Genomic DNA, 24,202 nt, shown 5'->3' with positions numbered 1-24,202 from the left:
AAAATCCAAAAATAGATTATAAATTGTGTCAATTAACTTAATGGACTAGTAAAATGTAATTGATTTTGGATCCAACACAGTTCCGTCCGATCCCCGTCGCCAACCTCCACCCGCGCCGTCCTCCGCGCAATCTAACCGAAAAAACCCCTTGAGCGCCGCCATGATGGTGCAGGAGATCGCTGCTATTTTCCCTTGTACGATGTTAGCAACCATTTCCCAAAAGTCATGTTTAATTTCACTACTTCCCGTTTTTTACTTCAGCACCGCGGCGGTGGTGGTGGAAATGCTAAATAATGTAAATAGGGAGAGAGAAAAGAAGAGAAAAGTAATAATTTTAGATCGAGAACTTAGGATTTTATAAATCATTAAGGTTATAATTGATAGTTTGCTTCTATTAATCACTCTAGCTGAATTCTAAAGCTAATATATATAAGAATTCAAAAAAAAAAAAAAAAAAGAATAAATCTTTCCAGCTAATAACCAAAGGCATTTTCACTAATTATAAAAAAATAGAATGTTCTCTATTACATAAATTTACGAAATGAGATAATAATGCTAATTTTCGTATTATAAAGAAAAAATTTGAAATAAAGGGTAAATTGCAAACACCCCCCTGAGGTATGGTCAAATTACAAAAAACCCCCTCTTGTTTGGATAATTACATCTACCTCCCTCAACTATGATTTTTTCTTAGACCTCAACCTTTATGGTGCCAAATTCAACATAGTCATCTAGATTCCGTGAAATATGCTCTAATTTGTACTCTTTTTGTGTAAAAAATACGGTTTCCGATGCACTACAAACTGATATATAAAAGCTAAAAATCACATATTATGATCATCTTGCTTCATAATGTAGAGTTTGAATGGGATAAAACGGGTACAAAAGTGATAATATTCCATATAATCTTGAAGATTCCACTAAATTTGATGAGTTGAGGGGGTGGTTGTAATTATCCAAACAAGAGGGGTGTTTTTGTAATTTGACCATACCTCAGGGGGGTGTTTGTAATTTACCCTTGAAATAAAAGATAGACAAATATCAGTATATATGATGAGGTCCAGCATCTTTGCAACCTTGCATGGGTCCCATTCCATAAGCTTATTTTCTTGGTTGGTGGGTCCCATCCATTTGATGCTCATTAAAGAATATTGAAATGATTAAAAACAATAAAAAAATAAATAGATATATGGAAATCTCAGTGTATACTACAAATTCCCTCCAAGATCCAACTTAACTGCACCTCAAAATTTTACCAACTAAATATGTACAAACGAAATTATTGAAACTTTCCACACTCATTTCTTTTGTTCCCTTCCCCAAATTTCCAAATCTTCTTTGTCTCTATTTTCTCTGTCTATCTCCTTCATTCTCTTTCTCTCTCTACATTTCAGCTCTGCTTCCTCTGATTTCTTTTTTTTATTAACTAATGTTCATCACTTTTGTCTCTGTACATACATCAGAAGTATATACAATAAAAAAAAAACATGGCTGCTGCAAACAAATTTGCAACCATGTTACACAGAAACACCAACAAGATTACAATTGTTCTTACATATGCAGTTCTTGAATGGGTACTCATATTTCTCCTCCTCTTAAATTCTCTATTCTCTTATCTCATCATCAAATTTGCAAACTTCTTCGGCCTTCAGCCTCCGTGCTTATTGTGTAGCAGAATCGATCATATCTTCGATCATCAAAATCGAAACGGTAGCGATCTTCTCTGTGAATTTCACGCGAGGCCGATTTCCGAATTGGGATACTGTTCGACTCGTCGGAAATCGTCCGAATCTCGAGAAACGTGTGGCGATCGTTTGTCTGTATCTGGTAATGGAAATAGGGTTGTAATAATAGATAAGGAAAGAGAAGATCGTGGTTGTATATCAGTATTTGTTAACGAGAAGGAGAATCATGAAGTTTTCGATAAATCTGTCCAAGATTATGTCGAAGAAGATGCTCGGGTTCGAGTTTCGTCGGATGAGCATCTAGAGTACTTTGTGGACTACAGTGGTCGTAGATTGGTTAGAGTCGAGTCGATAGATTCGATAACAGAAGAAAGTCGTAACAAAGATAATGCAGTTCTCGATGTGGATTTAAATGAGGAACCTGAATTTGGAATTGAAGAAGACGATCAAAATTCTCCGATTTTTCATGCGGAAAACGGTCATTCTATGGAAATCGACGCCGCAGGTATTTAAATTTTATTATAATTACCTTTTGAATTTTTCACACTTAGGATTCTAAAATTTGTTTTTCTTATCATCAATTCAAGAAACAGAGTATTATTCTTCTTCGGCGAACAATATTCGGTCATTATCATTACAATTGGATCTAAATGAAATCGAAGAAAATAGTATCGATGATCAATTGAAAATTATCGAAAGGTTAAAATCGGAGCTAAGGGAAGAGCGAAATAATTTGGAGGGTTTGTATTCGGAGTTAGAAGAAGAGAGAAGTGCTTCCGCGGTGGCAGCCAATCAAACGATGGCAATGATAAACCGACTACAAGACGAAAAGGCGGCCATGCAGATGGAAGCTTTTCAGTACCATAGAATGATGGAGGAACAATCCGAATACGATCAAGAAGCTCTTTATACGTTGAATCAAGTTGTAATGAAGAGAGAGAAAGAGAAGCACGAGATCGAAAAGGAGTTGGAGTTGTGTAGGAAGAAGCTTTTGGATTACGAAACGAGAGAAAAGACGAGGGGAGTATTGAAGAAGAGTATTAGTACTAGTAGTAGTAGATCGAGTGGATTTTTTTCGTCTCCTTGTTGTAGTAATTCCGAGGAGAGCGACGGGTTTTCGGCCGATCTAAATGAAGAGGCGAAAGAAGAATCGTTAGCCGATTTCGAGGAGGATGAATTCGAGGATGTTCGAGAAATATCGAGGTTGCATTAAGAAAAGATCTTGCAATATGTAAATTAAATACAATAAACATGATGATTATTACAATTTTATATATGCATGCAGATTTTGTTAAGACATGAATTTAGTTACACTTGATAATTAATATTATTTTGTCCCAAATTCATGTGCTCTCTCCTTGAATTTATTTTGATGGTTAGTTTTGTGGGGGTTATGTTTTTGTATAGATAAATTAAGTAGTGGAAAAGAGGAGTGATGAATGCATGTGTTTGTAGTTTAGTGAGAAGAAGAAGAAGTAGCCACCCTGTCATTTTTGTATGTTCTGCAAGTAAAAAAGACTGTCTGTCTGCCTATGAAAGATGAATAGATCCAACTAAGATTCCAGTTGCCATGTTCATATGTATATATATCCAGTGGGCAAACCAGTGTAGGGCCGGGGGCATTGCCCCCTTAAATTTTAATTTTATTATATATATATATATGGGCCTATGGCCTTTGTATTGTGCTTTTATAATTTTAAATAAATTAAAGTAAACAAAAGAAAATAATAAATTAGTGTAACAAATAAGATAAGAAGGTTACGATTTGTGGCTTGGAACCAGGGGTAAGTCCATCATTAGGCAAGGGTGTGGACTCAAGTGACCCTTAATTGAAAAAAATCCACTATATTGCACCTATATATTTAATAAATCCACCTAATTTTTATTATTTAGTCTACCCAAAATCAAAACGAATTCAAAGAAATTCATAACATTTTCTTATCCTATCTTCTGTTTTGTTTGGAACAAAAAATTAATAAATGTTGCGCTGCCCCTAAACTCTAAAAAAATTTAAACATACACTGTAGCAATATCCTAAATTCTCCACTCTTAAAATAATATTTGCTGTTATTAATTTCTCTATGTTACTTTTTATTTACATTTTTAATATATATTCAGTGCACTAGTGATAAAGTCCTGACTTCACCACTCTATATATCTATATATCATAACGTCAGTTAATAAAGGAGGCAAAACATTGCTTTCACAAAGGATTATGCTTAAAGAAGAAACAAACTTTATGGTGGATTTGCACTTTCAACTATAATACATCAATTAACATGATGAATTTAGTTTACAGCTTAGAGCGCCGCTTAGAGAAATGATTGCAAAGTAACATGCATACCTAATTCACTCATATTCTCTCCATATTACAACAATGTGGAAGTCATAATGCAGAAATTAAAGCAAATCCTATTACTCTCCCTGTGTTGTGCTTTGTCTATTTATATGCAAACAAGTCTCATATATATTTCCTTTTTTTTTTTTATTTCCAAAATAATATTTTATTGCATTAAAATTTTAGGTCCCTTGTTCAAATATTGGGTGGCCTACCAAGGAAAGAGTGACCGTGTTGCAATATATAAGCCAATTGCAATAAAATATAGCAGTCAAAGACGACTCGACTAACGAATAACATACATAATTATATAGATGAAACGAGCCAAGAAAATATGAGTTTCTGAAAATCTCTTGGCAAATTTTGATATTGGTAATAATCATGAAACGAGCCAAGAAAATAAGCTTCTCTAGCCAACGCATCAGCCACCTGATCATTTTGCTCACTAATAAATAAAAGAGAAACCCTACTCAGGCCCGTTCCTGAGAATTCGGGGGCCGAGATTTAAAGAACAACTTAAAACCGACTCCTATTTAACAAATCAATTTTATTAGAGGGTGTTCGAAATTAAATATACTAAAAACATATAATTTTTTTATAAAAATGTTGGAATAAAAGATTATTATATAAAAATAATTTGGGGGCCTCCCCTCAGAACCGGCCCTGACCTTACTAAGTTTTGGCAACAGTTTCTTGATTTTACGAACCACGTACATAACCTCCCAACGTGATTCTTTATGCATATTCAATAATTGGACCGCATCATGAGAGTCATACTAAAAAATCACGTTAGACATACCCAACTGCTTACATATCTTAACTCAATCAAAGATAGCTTCCAACTTTCCAGCAAAAGCAAGAATGAATCTACCTTCTGAACAATGGCGAGTCCATGAATTTGTTATTGGGTGGGCTTAAATTTTCGAAGGTTTAGGGGCGCCCCTGAAATTTTCTTAGGACCTTTTTTTTTTGCGATAAAATCAGAAAATAGGAAATGAAAAAAAATTAGAGTTTTTTTTTTTTTTTTTTACATTAATTTGGATTTTGGGTAAGCTAATTAATAAAAACTGAAACTTTTTTTTGCATTAATTTAAGTTTTGAGCGGGCTAATTATAAAAAAAATAGGGCTTCTTTTGCATTAATTTAAATTTTAATTGTGCTAATTAAAAAAAAAATTGGTGAGCTAAATAGAGATATAGTATAATATAGAGAGGGAAAATTGTAAATTGAGAGTGGGCTTGAGTCCATCATTGCCTAAGAGTGGACTCGCCCCTGCTTCTGAATGACGAAGAACTCGGCTTCCAGATGTGATATTGTTCTTTTGAGACCCATCAAACATTAAACTTGACAAATCCATCCGGTGGACGCAACCACCCAATCCAAAATTCCACTTATGATCTTAGCTAGGATTTTTTCTTTTTTTATTGGAATTTATGTTTTGCCATTGAAAGAATTTATGGTCCCGAATTCGTTTAATACAGAGGTGTTGTCTTAAGTGTTATGACACTTGAACAAACATGCAGCGGAAATATAAAGACAAAAGAACAATACTCAGAATTAAACACGTTCACAAGTAAAGACTTGTGAACTTGTCCTTTACAGGACGAAAAAATATATATTAAAATCAGTATTCCAAGAATACAAACAGAAGAGGTGCGAAAACTTCTTCCTTACAAATGAATCTTTTTCAAGATCATTCTTACAATCAAATCTAGATACTAAAAGAAAAATATTAAAAATTCTAGATTTCAAAGATGTACTCGTGAGGAGTACGTAAAGAACTTATGAATGAATCACTATCTTGATCATTCTTACAACCAAGTCTAGAAACATATATACTAGACAATCTAGACTACAAAGAATGTACTTATTAGAAGTACGTAAAGAATGTACTCATAAGGAGTACGTAAAGAATGTACTCACGAAGAGTACAAACAACCGATTCTAAAACCTAACTAAAACACTCGTGTATTCTCTTCAGCCCTCGGTTTTTTATTTCGTAGAATCGATCAATTTCCATGAGTATTGAAATCGGTATTTATAGACATTTCAAGCTTCCACTCCTCAGCCCATGATCTGCAAGAAAACCAACCACAAGAGCACTCAAGAAAATGGGTTAGTGGGTTAGTTAGGAAGTTAGAATAAAATTCACAATTAAATCCACTAAGCACTACTTAGCCCACTAAGCACTATACTTAACCCACTAACTATAATACTTAACCCACTAAGCACTACTTATTCAATAACTAAAATTTAGTTTAGAAAATAAGAAAGTTAAAAATAAAATGTGGAAATAATCCACGTATTTCAAACTCCCCCTTTTTAACTTTCTGATCAAAACTAAATTTTAGCTTAACTCCCCCTGAGTCATTGCTTGAACTCCCCCTGAATATGATAACCAATATAGCAAATAACAAAATAGTGCAATCCAAAGTCTCCTCAGTATCAGCTGCTGTTCCTTCATCACTAGTACTGGATCCACTGCTTTCCTCTGCTCCTTGAGCTTCGCCCTCATTCCTTGCTCCCTCTTCATTGACTCCTTGCTCCATGCCTCTGGCATCCAAAGGATGAGAAGTCCCTGCTTCAATCTGCATGACTAGCTTTTTCTCCCCCTTTTTGATCAGAAAGATCTCTCTGAAGTATTTCCACCATGCACTGATGATAGGTGATCTGAACTAGGGAGTGAGTAAGCTGTTCTAACAAAATAAATCTCGAGAAACAGAAATAAGGATGTCAGGAGTGTTGTCAACATGAAGAGCAACACCTTCAGTACCAAGATTATTTTGACCTGATTCAGTTGAGAGAAAAATTATCTCCATTCCAGGGAAGATCTTAAAATTTTGAGAAAACAGAATGGAGTAGATGAGAGATGGATTTAAAACAATTGCCAAAAAGAGTTTTACAAACTTCAGTAAAATCACCATAATTATCATCATCAATCACAGTAGGAGTTTGTAAATGAGAGTTGATAATTTTGTGAAAAAGAGAAAAATGATTCGCACAAAAACTTTTCCAAAGTTTGGAGAATTTTTCTTTAAAAAATTTGTAAATTGGCATAAACATTCCTTCACAACAGAAGGATCAAAAGGACAGACAACTTCAACTAGACTAAGGATTTTTCTTTGGTCAAGAAATGCAGTGATCCTATGTCTATCAAACTCATCCTTGGAAATTTTCTTTGCCTCAATGAATTGGCAATTCATGATTTGAGGACTCAAATTTGAATCAGATTCAAAATAAAAAATAGGACTGAAGGCATTGTTTACCGCAAACGGAGTTGACAAATCCTTCCCATCCAAGTCTAGCTCTTCTTCCTCAGAGGATTCCTCTTCTTCTGAGTCTTCAAGTTCATCTGGGATGGATGCTGGCTCAGGTGATGCAACAGGTGGGACAACATCTTCTTCCATCAACTGTCATCACTTTTCTCTTTCTCTTCAACCTGGGAAGGTGGTGCATCCACTTGAACAGCTACCTCTGCCAGAGTTTCCAGAGGATCTTCATTTGGAGCTGAGGGTGTAGGAAGTGAGGTTTCTTCTGTGGTGACAAAGTCCTCGGCATCAGCAGTGGTGATATCTACATGCTCAGCAAAGGACATCTCAGAAAAGTCTGGCATTTCCTCATCTTGATAACAATCAGCATCCTCAGCAACATTTTGAGAAGCATTGTCTGAGAAAGTAGGTGCAGCAGCATTTTCAGGAACATGTGCAGCAACATCTTCGGAAACAGGATGTTGAGAGGGAATTGCTGCCATGTTGGACTGAAATGTCTCCCCCTGAGTTGATGCTGGTGGAGGTGAGTCTTTGGAAGATGACTCGGTGGAGCTTGAGGAGAGAGCTTGGGCCTCCGGTTCTGCAAAAGTAGGATCTCCTTCTTCATCATCAGTTTCTTCATCAACCAAATGAAGGCCTCTTGGTGGGTTTGGCCTAACTGGAGTGCGACCGACTCTGCCGCCTCTTCTTCTACCTCTGCCGCCTCTGCTGGGAGAATGTCCTCCCCTCCGGCGTTATGATCAAGTAGCATTCAGATCTGGGAAGGGATTCATGCGCTTGGACCGGCGATTAAGAAACCTTCCTGCATTGGAAGAGGGACCCACGTACTCGAAGTTGTCTGGGTCAATCGGATTCAGCTCGTCACCGGGCCCAATGAAGCTGGTCGGCATGGCTTCAAGGTTGACAGGATGAACGATGATGGCTAGATTAGAGTCTGCTGGTTCAGGTGCTGCAGCATCCTTGTGCACATCATCAACGGCGGCTGGAAGAGGATTTCTAGGTGGAGATGCCATGATACAGTAGATAAAGGAAGATTGCTTCTTTGTGCTTTTGATATTTGAGTGTGAATTTTTGAGAGAAGAAGCACGAAATTTATAAGCCCTAATTTTGCTGAAGAAAGAATGAAGTGAAGAAAGTGAAGAAGTGGTGTGCGTTTTTCTTGGAGAAAGTGTGATTAAGGAGAATAAAAGGTCTATGTGGCAGTTTAAAACAAAACGTGACATATGACATAATAAGGAGTGGACTTAGTGGAAAATAAAGAACTAACCCATGTACCCATGACCCATATAAATAGGGATAATTCAATAAAAATAAAAATAGAACCGTAGCACTCATGAAATATTCACAAAAATAGAAAAACACATTTATTAATGATTAATAGTGAGAAAAAAAAATTTGCTGACAGGCATAGACATTATTATATATGTATATATGTTTTTTATTTATATATATAATAATTTTAATAATTTTTTTTTTTTTTTTTTTTTTTTTTTTTTTTTTTTTTAATATATATAAAAACTCTTATTTTCAAGTCAAACAATTCACATGGAACATGATCAAGTGTTCAGTTTGAAGGTTCCTCAGTTACTAAGATATGACTATCAAAATAGAGGAGTTTGACTTATGTGAGTGTAATTATTGTCTAAATGTTTACATGAAGCATGATCACGTTTCAAGGTGAAAGACTTCCAGTTACTGATTTAGACAATAATCCATCACAGTGAAGTCATTATTTAATGAAGCTAATGCTTCAGTAAATTGTGTTGCAGCTTAAGATATTTGATGAGGTGCTGCAACACGTTTCAGGACATGTTTATTGAGTACACATCCCGAGAGATTTTCTGAGTTTTGAAAACCTCTCATAATCTAATGCCTTTGTAAAGATGTCAGCCAGCTGATCTTCTGTAGGAATGTACTTTAAGCACACTATATTTTTCTCAACTATATCACGAATAAAATGATGTTTAATATCTATGTGTTTAGTTCGTGAGTGTTGAACGGGATTTTTTGAAATGTCAATAGCACTTGAATTATCACAATATATGGTCAGGGTATCACTGGTTAACCCATAATCTCCCAACATTTGTTTCATCCAAATTAGTTGACCACAACACCCTCCAGCAGCTACATATTCTGATTCAGCTGTTGAAAGAGATACACAGTTTTGCTTTCTACTAAACCAAGAAACTAGATTATTCCCCAAAAAGAAACATGCACCTGATGTGCTTTTTCTGTCACTAATATCCCCAACCCAATCAGAATCACTAAAGCCTATCAAGTTTGTATTTGTGTCTTTGAAAAACTGAATCCCTAAGTCTACTGTACCTGCAACATACCTAATAATCCTCTTCACAGCTTTAAGATGGGTGACCTTGGGATTTGCTTGATATCTGGCACACACACAAATACTAAACATAATGTCAGGCCTGCTTGCTGTTAGATACAGAAGGCTTCCAAACATGCTTCTGTAGAGAGTGTTGTCGACATCTTCTGCAACATCATCCTTAGACAATTTTTGGCTGGAACCCATTGGAGTTTTCATGTGCTTGGCTGATTCCAACTCAAACCTTTTGACGAGGTTGAGAGCATACTTCTTCTGATTCACAAACATTCCTTCACCTGTCTGTTTGATTTGGAGTCCTAAGAAGTAATTCAACTCTCCTACCATGCTCATTTCAAAAGTGTGAGACATAAAATCTACAAAAGACTGAAAAAGATTAGCACAAGTAGAACCAAAAACAATATCAACAACATATATCTGTACAATAATGATATGGTTATTTGTTTTTCTAACAAATAGAGTTCTGTCTGCCTCTCCTCTGGTAAAATGTATTTCAAGTAAGAAGTCAGTGAGTCTTTGATACCAAGCTCTAGGAGCTTGTTTAAGACCATACAGAGCCTTCTTAAGCTTAAAAACATAATTAGGCTTGGCAGAATCTTCAAAACCTTTGGGGTGCTCTACATATGCTTCCTTATTTAAAACAACATTTACAAATGCACTTTTGATATCCATCTGATACAATTTAATTTTAAGAAAACAGGCTATAGCAAGAAGTAACCTAATAGATTCAATTCTAGCTATTGGAGTAAAGATTTCATCAAAATCTATACCTTCAATCTGAGTATAACCTTGTGCTACTAACCTAGCCTTATTTCTAACAACTGTACCTTTTTCATCAGTTTTATTTTTGAAGATCCACTTAGTTCCTATCACATTTGCATGACTTGGTCTGGGAACTAAGTACCAAACATCATTCCTGATGAACTGATTCAGCTCTTCATGCATTGCATTAATCCAAAACTCATCCTTCAGTGCTTCTGCAATATTCCTTGGTTCGACTGAAGATACAAAGCAAGTAGTTCCAGTTAGTGCACATTCAGAAGATAAATTTGCAAATCTTACCATGTCTCCGTAATTCACTCTCTCTTTTCTTCTGGTCCTTATCCCATCAAAGATATCTCCCACAACTTGAGTCGATGGGTGATTTTTCTGGATTCTAATTGATGGTTCCTTTCTGCAGACATCATGAGTTGGCTGCACTTCAGCTTCTGTGCTCTCTGTGGGAAGTATTGAGTCAGATGTGGTAACACTTGGCTCAACATCCTCTTCTCTTGATACTGGACTGTTTATATCTGGAGCATCTGTGGCAGTAGTGTCTCCTCCGGTTGTTTCTCCTTCAGCAATCAGGTCATCAACTTCATCTTCAGCTGTTTTACTGCGGAGATCAGCAAAATCATCAAATACCACATTTACAGATTCAATAATGGTTCGAGTTCTTAAGTTATATACTCTATACGCATGACTGTTATTAGAGTATCCCACAAATAAACTCAAATCACTTTTTGAATCAAATCTAGATAGATGATCTCTATTATTTAGGACATAGCAAACACATCCAAACACATGCATGTATTCTAGATCTGATTTTTCTCTTAAAAAATACACCCAAGTATATCTCGAAAAATCATCAACACACACAAATGCAAATTTCTTACCACCTAGGCTTTCTCCCTCTATAGGACCCATAAGATCCATATGTACAAGTTCAAAACAAATGGTGGTACCAACGCGTTGTAACACTTTGTATGGCACTCTAGTTTTCTTTCCCTTCTGGCACATTCCGTATATAGGAATGTCCTTGATCTTGAGATCTGGAATTCCTCTTATGGCATTGTACTTGTTGAGCAGCTTCAGATTTTTCAAGTTTGTGTGCCCTAGATTCTGGTGCCGCAGTTCTACTTCACTTACTCTTGAGTTCTTGCATGAGATGGTATCACCTGTTTGATAACAATTATCCATTGACATGGAACCTGTCAGTACACAATGATTTTGATTATCAAAAACAGAACAACAGTATTTATCAAATTGAACACGTAGATCATCATCACACAATTGACTAATACTGATGGGATTTGACCCCAATCCTTCAACATGTAAGACATTTGAAAGTTTTGGAAGTCCCTCAATGCTGAGTGTTCCACGTCCACCCACTTTGCCTTTAGCTCCTCCTCCATAGGTTACACGTCCTCCATTGAGTGTATGGTAGTTTGATAGAAATTCTTTTGTTCCAGTCATGTGCCTAGAGCATCCACTATCAAAGTACCATGAACCTGAAATGTTAGCATTTAAAGAAGTGTATACTGCTTTGCACATAAGTTTACCTTTGGGAGTCCATATTCTCCACTCATTTTTGGTAAATTCTACCTTTTTCTTGGAGGTGTTCCCTGGAGTGATGTGACTCATCCTGTACAACATTTTGTCACTACTGAGTTTTTCACAAAATGGACGAATATGTCCTGGTGAGAAACAATAATGACAAATGTATCCCCTTATTTTGGACTCTGGAGTGGTGACTGTGGAATTTCTGCATTCTTTTCCATTTGAACCCTTCTCTTTTACAAAGACAATTTCCTTCTTCTTTACTGGCATGTGCTTCTTCACTTGTTTTTTGAACCCTAGACCTTCATTTTTGTTGTGCTTCTCCAGTGACACAATCTCTTTGAGTTTAGTTGTGCCGACATTCATCCTCTTGATTGCTAGAGTTGCTTCTTTGAGTTCATCTTTCACCTTTGCTAGTTCAAGCTCCTTCTTGGTGATACCAACCTCCAAATGTGTGATTGTTTCTTTAAGAGAAGAATTTTCCTTGTTGGCTGCATCTTGAGCTTGAGTCTTCTTCTCCAAGTCAATAACCAATTTCTTACACATTTCTTCCTCGTCACTAACTGCTTCACTACTGGATTCTGCTGCATTTAGAAAAATAGAGTTTAAACATGTATAATGATCAGTATTTAACTCAGATATTTCAGTTACTGAAAGTGTTTCAGAAAGTGTTGCAGCATCCAGAGAAACTCCTTGTGATTCTGTTTCAGAAGCATTTCCAGTGATATATCTGACAGAGAGAGCTTGTTTAGTGGATTGTTGTTCCTCTGTCTGTTCAGGTTGCTCTTCCTCCTCATCACTGACAACACAAATCAAACTCATTCCTCTTCTTCTCAAGGTATTTGCACATTCATTAGCATAATGTCCAAATCCTGAACAAGCCCTGCATTTAATGTGATCCAAGTTAGGTGGTTCAGAATTTGAACGAACAAATGAAGAATTTTTTAAAGTGTTCTGAGAAGATGTTTGAGGAATTGTTCTCTGTGGAGTAGATCTGTTCCGGGGCTGAGTTTGTCGATTTTGCGGAGAGCCATCTGGAAATAGTTGTCTGGGCTTGATTCCACCTCGCCTGTATGCCCTATTGAATTTCTGAATTTGGAATGCAACATTGTTGAGGCATTCCTCTGCATCATCATCAAATTCCGGAGCAATATCTTCATTTTCCAATTCTGCCTGGAGTGCATTTGAGATAGCCTTTCCTTTCTCCTTTCTTTGATCTTCAAAGTTCATCTCTCTAGACTTTAGACTACCAATTAATTCGTCCAGCCGTAGAGATGATGTGTCTTTGGCCTCTTCAATAGCAGTAACCGTCATGCTGAACCTTTCTGGAAGAGTTCTCAATACCTTGTTCACCAGTGTCTCGTTGCTTAAAGGACCACCTAAGGATTGAAATTCATTAGCTAAATCAATCAATTTCTCATTGTATTGAGAAATTGTTTCGGTTTCTTCCATCCTCAGTCTCTCAAATTTGGAAGAGAGTAATCTGAGCTTGGTTCTCCTGACACTATCTGATCCTTCACAATGTAGCTGAAGAACTTCCCATGCATCCTTTGCAGAAGTGCACACTGAAATCAATTTAAACATTGTTAAATCTACTGAATTGAAGATTGCATTTAACGCCTTTGAGTTTTGATTGGCATTTGATAGATCATCTGCTGTCCACCGTAATTCTGGTGTTGGAGAAACATCCCCATCTGCATCTGTGATTGTTGGTGCCTTCCATCCAGTGAGAATGGATCTCCAGGCTCTCTCATCAATGGCTTTGATGTATGCCCTCATCTTGACTTTCCAGTAGGTGTAGTTTGTGCCGTCGAGTACAGGAGGTCGCATAGAAGCAGTCATCTGAGTATCCATCACGAATTCGTTTCTGAAAAAAGAAAAATAGGAACAGACACTTAGTATACGTCAAGTGTTGGCTCTTGATGCCAATTGAAAGAATTTATGGTCCCGAATTCGTTTAATACAGAGGTGTTGTCTTAAGTGTTATGACACTTGAACAAACATGCAGCGGAAATATAAAGACAAAAGAACAATACTCAGAATTAAACACGTTCACAAGTAAAGACTTGTGAACTTGTCCTTTACAGGACGAAAAATATATATTAAAATCAGTATTCCAAGAATACAAACAGAAGAGGTGCGAAAACTTCTTCCTTACAAATGAATCTTTTTCAAGATCATTCTTACAATCAAATCTAGATACTAAAAGAAAAATATTAAAAATTCTAGATTTCAAAGATGTACTCGTGAGGAGTACGTAAAGAACTTATGAATGAATCACTATCTTGATCATTCTTACAACCAAGTCTAGAAACATATATACTAGACAATCTAGACTACAAAGAATGTACTTATTAGAAGTACGTAAAGAATGTACTCATAAGGAGTACGTAAAGAATGTACTCACGAAGAGTACAAACAACCGATTCTAAAACCTAACTAAAACACTCGTGTATTCTCTTCAGCCCTCGGTTTTTTATTTCGTAGAATCGATCAATTTCCATGAGTATTGAAATCGGTATTTATAGACATTTCAAGCTTCCACTCCTCAGCCCATGATCTGCAAGAAAACCAACCACAAGAGCACTCAAGAAAATGGGTTAGTGGGTTAGTTAGGAAGTTAGAATAAAATCCACAATTAAATCCACTAAGCACTACTTAGCCCACTAAGCACTATACTTAACCCACTAACTATAATACTTAACCCACTAAGCACTACTTATTCAATAACTAAAATTTAGTTTAGAAAATAAGAAAGTTAAAAATAAAATGTGGAAATAATCCACGTATTTCAGCCATGATCACCTGCTCCCATATGCAGGAGCTCTTTTAGGAACACTTATTATGCTGTTAGTATGACTGTTATGATGCACAATGGGAATGATAACTGTGGCATTCATTTGTTTATCTTGAAATACAACATTACACCTACTTTTCCAAATCTCCCACATAGAATAGATCAATGTATAGTTCCAAGAATACAAACTCCAAACTGAGAACTACCAAATTTTTCTATGCAGCCATGATGTGAGAAGGTGAATGAAATGACTGATTGGGTGGCGATTTGACGAACATAGAAGTAAAGTAGGTCTAAATCGCGCATACGAGATCGGACTGAAGCAGAACCTGAATTAGGTTTTCCTCCTTAAGTTGCTGGCATCAACGTATATCAACTATTTTATTGGAAATTGCTTATTTTTTATCATCAGAGAAACTAAAATTTAAAGTATGCAACTGAGCCAGCCCTTCCTTGACCGTTAAGGGAGAAGGATTATGTGGATGAATAACTTCTCCCATCCAATTACTATGCCAAAAGGATACCTCACCTTGACCAAATCCACCGGCCGATGTGCTGAAATTGGTGAAAATGATGTCGAAGTATAAGCCAAAGTTTGGAAGATGTAGCTGAAGATTGAAAACTACCATAAATCCTCTCTCTCTCTACCATATTATTGAAGTATCATTTTGTCATATAAATAGGTTCCATTAAATATACTTTATGACATTTTTCCTTGTAAACCAAACATTGTATATGCTAGAGATCTAACCTCCTTCACATTTTAGTTTACATGCTTTCTGCCAATTAACCTAATGCATGCGTTCTTGTAGCGCCATTTTGGTTCCATGAAAATGCTTTAAAAATACCTTTAATTCTCCGAAGATCCCGTTGATGCACCACTACACAAGAAAGAGTATGTATAGGTAAACTAATGAAAATTGATACAGTGGTCTTTCCCCCAAAAGAAAGGAAATTAGCTTTCCGACCCTCCACCTTATTGATGTTTTTGAACTAGAGAATCAAAATAGACGGTTTTCCCTTTACCTATAAATAACGGAGCTTCTAAATAAGTAAGACGGAACTTCTTATTTTGACAACTGATAATATCTTTCATCTACTCGATCCTATCGTTATTCAGATTTTTTGATGTACTAGGCAGGTGCACGTGTGTTGCACATGTCTAGTTAATGAACTAACACGAGGGTGCATATGAGAGCTCCGACCTGGTTAGTACTTCGCCGAGCAGGGGCGACACTGTCCCAGGGCAAGCAGGGCCCACTTCCCAATGGGGCCAAAAAATTATTATATTTTTTGTTATTATTTTATAATTATTTTTCTTTTTTCTTATTTCAACCCCTATTCTCTTCATCTTTAACTTTTTAACCCCTACTTTTCATATTATTTTTTTTGACCCAATTGATTTTGTCATTTATCTCTCTATTTCTTGTCACCCAATTTCTTTTGTCTTCTTACCGTTTCTCTCTCATTTACATTGTTTTACTCTAATTTAATTTTTCTTGCACTCCTATATATTTCTCTATTAGTTTCTACAGTTTAAACTTAGTTGTTTTTTCCATGTTATTTGTGTTTTTATTTCTCAAAATTAAATTATTTTTGTTAAACTAAAAAACTTTTTTCTAATACCGATTTTATTTGATACATCCATATCTTACACACACACACACACACACACACACACACACATATATATATATATATATATATATATATATATATATATATATATATATATATATATATATATATATATATATATATATATATATATATATATATATATATATATATATATTGTAATAAATACTGAACTATCAGTTACCACTACATTTGGAACGGTATTAGTACCGTACGTTATTTTATAATTGGTAGCGGTATTGTATCTTCAATACCATGGTAATACCGTACCATATCGCAATTATAGATTTAAAAAATTAGTTAATACATATTTTCTTTTATATTGTTAAATAAAAAATTATAGCCAACAAATATTATAAATAAATAAAAAACAAGAATAGAGATATGACACATCATATATATATATATATATATATATATATATATATATATATATATATATATATATTAAGTATATATATATATGTCTATGGCCCCCAAATCCTGCCCCCTTATTTTTCAAGCTTTATTTTTTTGCCACTTTTAATCTGAAACGGCGCCGTTTCATCCCCTTCCTCCAATCACGTTGCAGATTTCTTTTATTTTCTCTTTTCTTCTGGAAAATGCACGATCGACCTCCTTGCTGTTTCTTTTTCCTTTTCTTTTATCTTCCTCCTCGCCCACAATATTTGACTCTGATTTTCTCTCCCCCAGATTTTCCCCATTTTCTATTTTCTTTCTCCTTTTCTTACGGCCCATTTACTGTGGAAACGGCGCCGTTCGTTTTCTCCCCTCCAATCCACAGCGGCCATTCTTTTCTTTTTTTTTTTAATTTCTCAAGCAGCTCGATTCCGAAAATCCTCGCTGTGGCCCCGTTTATTCAATTTCATTTCGCTTTTCTTTCTTTTTCAATTCTCTAATCGAGAGGCAGCAGACTTGGGGAGAACATCTCCTCTCACCTCTATCTCCGGCGCCTCCTCTCTGAAAAGCTTTTGCACTACTGCCCTGCGATAGCCGACCACGAAAGGCAATCGAGAGGGCCTCGCCCGCTTCCAGCGTCGGCGAGCATAAACGCCGCCGCCTCTGCCGCCTACACGAACGACAACCTTTATGTAGCACTCAGGTCAACTAATTTCCTTTTCCGTCGAATTAATTATATTGCCTCTGCTTTTGTTTTATTCGCTATTTTTGTCTTCAATTTCTTGGTTCCTTGGTGATTTGGCATTTAACAATTAATTAGGCTTTGTTTGTTATATACAATTAATGAAGTTTTTGTACATTTTGCGAAGTGCATTTAGAGCTATCATCTTCCTTTTAATTTTACACATCCATTGTGTGGTTTTAAGTTTACAAGCTCTGTTTTGCGGTAGCTTCTGTGAATCATAAGTTTTTGGTGCCTAAAAGAATATAGACATATATATTTGTACTATGACCTAATTTCTTTATTGGGTTTCATCCAACAAGCCTCCATTTATTTTGCTGATATTTATCTACTATTTGGTTTTATCCAGCAAGTTGAATGGAAGAGAATTTGATGTTCGGCGAAAGTAAATATTGCATGGGTTGGTTTTAAGAAACTCAATAAACTTTTACCGGGCACCGGCGACTTTTGTTTACCAGCGATCTGTTCTCCTTGTGCTAAAGATATTTACATGGTTTTGTTTCTCTCATTTCTTACTTTTTAATTTTCATCAATATACACAGCTCATTGCTAATGGAGTGGGCTGCGCTTAAGAGTTTATTACTACTTGTAGCATATCTCACAAATTTCCGATTACTGATTCAGCATAATGTTGAGATCGAGGTTGTTGAAATTCTATTTCACATGATCAAACAATACGGTCAAAATTGGAGAGCCTAATTCAGTTCATATTTGTGTCATTTAATTGCTATTTTCTATGCTTCATTTTCTATTTATTTTTTAGTTCATGTTTTAAATACATTATTTCCTTGTTGTGTTGCTATTTCTTGTATATCAGATTGCAAAAAGTTTGAAGCTTTCTTCAAGGTATTCACTGAATTAAGCATCAATAACAGGTATATTATTTCTTTTCTAATTTTGTTTTTCAATTTTTCTTCATAAATTGAACTTTTTTTAAAAATTGGTTCTCTTTTGGGATTTTTGTCCTGGTTTTTAGGCTCTCTGTAGCTGTAACAACCAGCAACGGATCCGTAATTGTTTGATTGATTCTTGATGTTCAATTTCTCTTTATGTATTAGATTTGTTTCCGGTGAACTTTGTTGAGCGTTTTGTTTTGCTATCTTACTGAATCCTTTAATATTCGCTGTAGCTGGGATTGAATTGAGGATGACGGAATAAACTGGAGAGGAAATAACTTAAGTCATTCTGTTCACAATGAAGGATTGACATTACTGATTCGTCCAACAAAATCAGGTAAAGAATCACACAATATAATTTTGTGCTCAAAATGTCCTTTTAGTCTTTCATGCAAGATCAAAAAAAGTTTTCATTTATTTCCTGCTTTTATTTTTTTATTTCCTGCACTGTGGGAGTTATTGGTTTATTCTTTTTTAGTTTCTTGGTCGGTAATATTGTCACAGATCGGCTGGTTCTTTTGACTCTTAAATTTATGATTTTTAGTTGTAATTGCCAACGGCATGAAGTATAAGCTGTTGTCCAAACGTGGAAAACACTATAATAATTCGTCGAATACGTAGTAATCGGACAACCAAACCTTCACTAATGCCTATAGCATTGAAAGTGGATCACGAGTCCAGGATTAGAGAGTCCAACAACAATAACAGAAGGGTTAGTGATCTCTATTATGATCTATCAACTTCTTCGACTAAATCAAGGGATTTTTCTGCACAATGGCATGTTATATTTCAAATATGTTGGTTTAAGGTCATATTTTACATGTGATGGTTGAAACAGGTTGCGACAAATTTTGTATTTAGCTTCATGCGAATAGAATTATAGCAAAATAACCCTGTAATTTTAGACTACATTGAATGGGCACCAACACCGCGCTTTGCGCGGTGCTCCCAACACTAGTGTATATATATATATATATATATATATATACATATATATATATAATTATGGCTTCTTTATTCTCTTCATATATCTTATATATAAAAGAAAGAAACGCTGGGTAACCCTAAAAACGCTAACGGTATTTCTGTAATTATTTATTTTTAATATTTTTTCTATACTTTCTCTATTAATTTTTAACTATAATTTTCAACAATTATTAATCTCATATTTTTCATCAATATATCTCAAACCTTAAGAGGTAAAGCTAGAAATTCGATTTGTTAAATCTTAGTCTATTTATTTGGATTATAAATTTTAATATGTTACATTTTAAAAAAACTAATGTTATATAAAATATGAATAATACTACATTATTAAATTTTACTATATTAGTGTACTATATTTTCTTATTATGTATTAAGTTGATTTTTTTTCACTATTTAAATATTATTCCGTGCATCGCACGGGGGAAAAATGCTAGTTTATGTAAATTAACTATTTGCTTCTCGCTAAAGTTGTTTATGTTTATATACCCTAATACCAAAGTCCAACTAATTTCTTATTGTTGGAATACTTTTTACAACAATTTTCTTCTCCCTTTTTTTTTCACGCCCTGAGTTTCGAGTATTTTGTATCTTTTCCATTGTAGAATTCTTTTTTAAATTCTTTTACTTAAACTATCAAACTTTCTTACTTATTATTAGTTTCTATATATTTTCTATAGATGGTTGTATAATGTATATTCCTTTAGATTGCTTCATCGTCAATTTCATTTGCTTAATTTGTTGCATTTGTGCATTTATTTAGTATTTATCGTAATTATTACACAATTCGAGTTCAACTTCAGGGTGTACACTAGAGTACCAAATACCGATTATAACATATCGAAAGTAACAGTATACCAAATAACGGGATGCCGCAATTGTTGATACGATAACGATATACATTTTTCGAATACCGCAAGATACGTTGTATTGAACAAAATATTCGGTAACCGTACCGAAACCACCCCATACCACTGAGTACTCTTTTATTATTTATTATCAACAGTTTATTACTTCCAGAATAGATATATACTTGATAAACTACATGCGGTGCCAGTGTCGATATCGATCTTCTTGACTTCTAGAGGGTTATGCATCAAAAATTGAATAACAGTTATTCCCTCCATTTCCTCTCCTTTGATTTTGGCCAAATTATTGTAGACATGCTCCATGGTAGTTTGTATCGTCGGATCATCATTTCACAATGTATCCATGATTAACATAGCTTCACGTGAATAAAATTCAAATCTTTAATTCGTGCATGCTGCTCTGAAGTTATACTGCTAGTCGTACCATGTCAGTGAGGAAATAACGCTGGACGATGGTTATGATCGCCATTACTAACAATAAGCCGCCATAATTCATCAAACATTGACCGTCTACCAATTGATTTGAACGGACAACTCATTTCTTTGATCCAGTATATTTCTAGAATTTTCCACATCGATATTCATTTGTCGACCATGTCCGTATTATCCACACATCAAATACTATATTTTGTCCCTTTTAGACTAACAAATCAATCGATGAGAATGATTAACTACAGTTTGTTTCGTCCAATTAATTAATTCTTCCCTACTATCGAATACAATATCAACTTTAAAGAAGTGGGCGTAATCTTCATATTCGTGCGGCTCCAAAATAACAGGATCAAAATACAAGTCGTCTCTTTCTTGTTGTAGCTGCATCAAAGAAAGATAAACTAGTTAGACACTTCAAAAAAAAAAAAAAGATACTTGAAAAACAAAACTTCGCATTTCGTGTGATCGGGCATGAAATGGACAACATGTTTTATTTTTGGGTCATTTCGTTTAGAATCACACGAAATGCAATGAAATGACACAAATATAAAATATGTTGCCTATTTCGTGCACGATTACACAAAATGAAATGTCTCGTTTCGTGTAATCCTACACGAAATGCATAAAAAGCGTTAAAATTCGACCAAAACTTTTATATTTTTTACCTCAATGTTGGGAATGTTGTCGGCCATATTGATAATTGTTGTGTTCTAACTAATACCACGGAAAACAAATTGACGATTTTAAAAGCCTTAAATTTGGGAGGTTGAGAGGATTTGAAAAAAGTTAAAGAATTTCTCAACAAATAGAATTATTTCGCACTGTAACTAGAAAAAAATACACTACAAATAGTAAACTCTTATTTTTATTAAATCTTATTTGCTCCTTTATCTTAACATTCAAAATACAAAGTACAACTTAAAAGTTACATATTGAGAAACTTTTAAAATTATTTAAAAGAAAAAAAAAAAGATTGAACTGACATCTTGCTAGAAATTGTCTTATATTGAGAGTCATGGTAGCAATATCCATCTATAAAAAAAAATATCAAGTGGCAAAATCACCATGTGTTCTATTTGATGACAAATTTTGCAGGTTTAAATCATATTAAAAAAAAGACTTGACAAGTATACAGTAAACATATATTTGGTGAGTGGACAATCATTGGAATTATCTTCTATGAATGCAATTATTAAAATAGGTAGACGTGAACGATGATGATCGTCGTGTAATATGGTAACCCTTACATAATTGATTTAAATTCATAAGTCAATGAAGTTATATGTCCCACATCATTTTTGATCTTTTAAATATTATGAGGTCAACTAGTATTTCATTTCTTTTTCATCAAATCAAAGTCATTTTGTATAGTAAATTGAAATTATACGACAGACATAAGCCACACTGAATTAAATAACTTTTATCTCAATTGATTGAAGTCTCTCACACAAATTAGTTTTGCTTCAAATACTTGATGCATTTAAAGACTTTTGTTATTTAGATTTTTTAAAAGATGTAAGAATGAATAAAGTAAAATTCCGTTTGATTTCTGTAATAAAAAAAAAAAAAAGAAAAAGAAAAAAAAAGCATTTCCAATAATTTTTTTAATTTTATGCATTCTATATTTTGGTGGGACCCAGTAACTCATTTACATATATTTATCTAGAATCATTTTCTAGTGAACTATATAAAGGACATTATGTATGAGTAACTTTCTTGCATATATCTGGAAATAATCATTTCTTCAAATTCTATAGAGAGGTAAAGGAAAGATGGGGCTGAATGGTAAGCTGGTTTCTCAAATAGACGTAAAATCCGAGGGAGATGTGTTCTACGAGATCTTCGGAGTAAGACCACACTATATATCAGACATGAGCCCTTCTCACGTTTAGAACTGTGATTTACAAGAAGGTTAGTGGGGAACCGTCGGCTCCACCGGCTACTTCAACTACACCCATGGTAATTAACTAGCTACTTTGAATGTTAATATTATTTTAATAAGGGCAAAATTCACTTTATACCTCTGAATTATGGGTTGTGTCGCGTACACACTCCTCAAATTATGAAACGTTCCAAATACCTCCCTTTTTTTTTTTTGTCAAACTTACAAAAAAGTAAACACACTAGTTTTGTAATATTTTCTTGTGCAATTACAATCTTACCCCACCATTTTTCTAAGGAACATATGTGTGAATTTTAGTATTTTGAAATATTTGAGAAAATAAAAAATATAAAGTCACTATTTAAGCAATTGTTTAGCTTATTTTAATATTTTATTAACTTGAGCATATTGTTTCAGTAGATTATAATGGCAGATCAATTTTTTGTAATTAAAATTTATTATGGAGGCATGTTTAGGAGTTTAAAGATATTGGGGGTTTGACTTACAAAGAGTGAGATGTTTACCCTAATTAGATGTTTATTTTGAGATACTTGATCTAATTAAAGAAATTAAGTATCTAGTTGTTAATGTGGTTTGATTAGAATTGCTATGTGAAATAAGCACATAATAATAACTACATATGGACATTATAGTGAAGTTAAATGATTATATTTTTTTTTAGACGTATTTATTTTGATACTTCAATTAATGTCAAAAACTTTAAGCTTCATTTCTTTACTTTATATTAAGTATATATATATATGGGATATTAAGTATATAATATAATGGGGATCGGCCCTTTTTCTTTATTGTCTTTTCTTTTCCATTTTCTTCTTGCCCATTTAATAACGAAACTACGTCGTTCCAGTTTCTCGGTCCAATCAGGCTCTCCAATTCTTTTCTTTCTCCTTTATTTCTCAAGCTGCTCGACGACGACATGCCTGCTTGATTTTGCATTTTCTTTTATTTTGTTTCTTGCGGAACGACGCCGTTTTGCGCTTAGGGATTGGCCAACAATTGTTGACCGCCGCCGCTTCATTCGAGAACCGTCGGCGCTCCACCGCCTCTCTTACTATTATTGTAAGGTTCAAGTCCCGACACCAAAGCAAGTGTCTCCCTGTGTCCTCATCACCCCTACCCTTTCGCTCTTTAAGACTCGGACCGCAAATAAATCAATTCAATTTCCTAAAACCCCTACTGCTCATTTTTCATCCCGACGCCCGCCGACTAACCATTTATATATATGTATATATTATTTTATTAGAACGGTAGGCCCCACCTAAATGACTAACGGTCCACTCCTGTATTTATGCAAAATATTAGATGGTAAAGAGAGGGTAGCAAAAGAAATAATTGAGGCAGTAGACGAAGAAAATAAGTCGGTGACATACAAGGTGATTGAAGGAGATTTGATGGAGCTTTACAAGACATTCAAACTGAGTGTTCATGTTGACACAACTGGGGAAGACAACGTTGTCACTTGGACTTTCGAGTACGAGAAACTGAGTGAGGATATTCCCGATCCCCACACTCTCATGGATTTTTTCCGTACGATGACTAAAAATATTGACTCTCACCATCTATCCAAAATTACCTAATTAATAACAGTAT

The 24,202-nt window shown here is 34.7% G+C and overlaps 1 protein-coding gene, 1 long non-coding RNA gene and 1 other non-coding gene across 4 annotated transcripts; all 3 read left to right on the top strand.

Moving 5' to 3' along the window:
- The first annotated feature begins 1,241 nt into the window (after nt 1-1,241).
- LOC105962773 (myosin-binding protein 3) lies at nt 1,242-3,027 on the top strand. The gene is made up of 2 exons (XM_012987096.2): nt 1,242-2,190; nt 2,273-3,027. The coding sequence occupies exons 1-2, from the start codon at nt 1,488-1,490 to the stop codon at nt 2,896-2,898; spliced, it is 1,329 nt and encodes a 442-aa protein (XP_012842550.2). The 5' UTR covers nt 1,242-1,487; the 3' UTR covers nt 2,899-3,027.
- A 13,875-nt stretch (nt 3,028-16,902) lies between these two features.
- LOC105953949 (uncharacterized) lies at nt 16,903-19,071 on the top strand. Of its 2 annotated transcripts, none has more exons than XR_016034965.1 (4): nt 16,903-17,489; nt 17,878-18,021; nt 18,346-18,403; nt 18,658-19,071. It is a non-coding gene; the product is annotated as an uncharacterized LOC105953949 (long non-coding RNA). The 2 variants fall into 2 exon arrangements; XR_016034966.1 differs by having other exon boundaries at nt 17,878-18,170; nt 18,587-19,071.
- Nucleotides 19,072-22,452: 3,381 nt separating this feature from the next.
- LOC105962756 (kirola) lies at nt 22,453-24,202 on the top strand. Its single transcript, XR_016034833.1, has 2 exons — nt 22,453-22,668; nt 23,915-24,202. It is a non-coding gene; the product is annotated as a kirola (transcript).

Source organism: Erythranthe guttata, chromosome 12 (assembly GCF_056151865.1).
Source record: "Erythranthe guttata isolate IM_541 chromosome 12, IM_541, whole genome shotgun sequence".
Classification (NCBI taxonomy): Eukaryota; Viridiplantae; Streptophyta; class Magnoliopsida; order Lamiales; family Phrymaceae; genus Erythranthe; species Erythranthe guttata.
The sequence above is the reverse complement of the archived record's forward strand: the minus strand, read 5'-3'. Positions and strand labels throughout refer to the sequence as shown.

What these genes read in the sequence shown, in the direction of transcription:
- LOC105962773 (XM_012987096.2), top strand. Translation starts at nt 1,488, where the DNA reads ATGGCTGCTGCAAACAAATTTGCAACCATGTTACACAGAAACACCAAC. An exon ending in TATGGAAATCGACGCCGCAG is followed by an intron (nt 2,191 to 2,272) that starts GTATTTAAATTT and finishes CATCAATTCAAG; the next exon opens with AAACAGAGTATTATTCTTCT.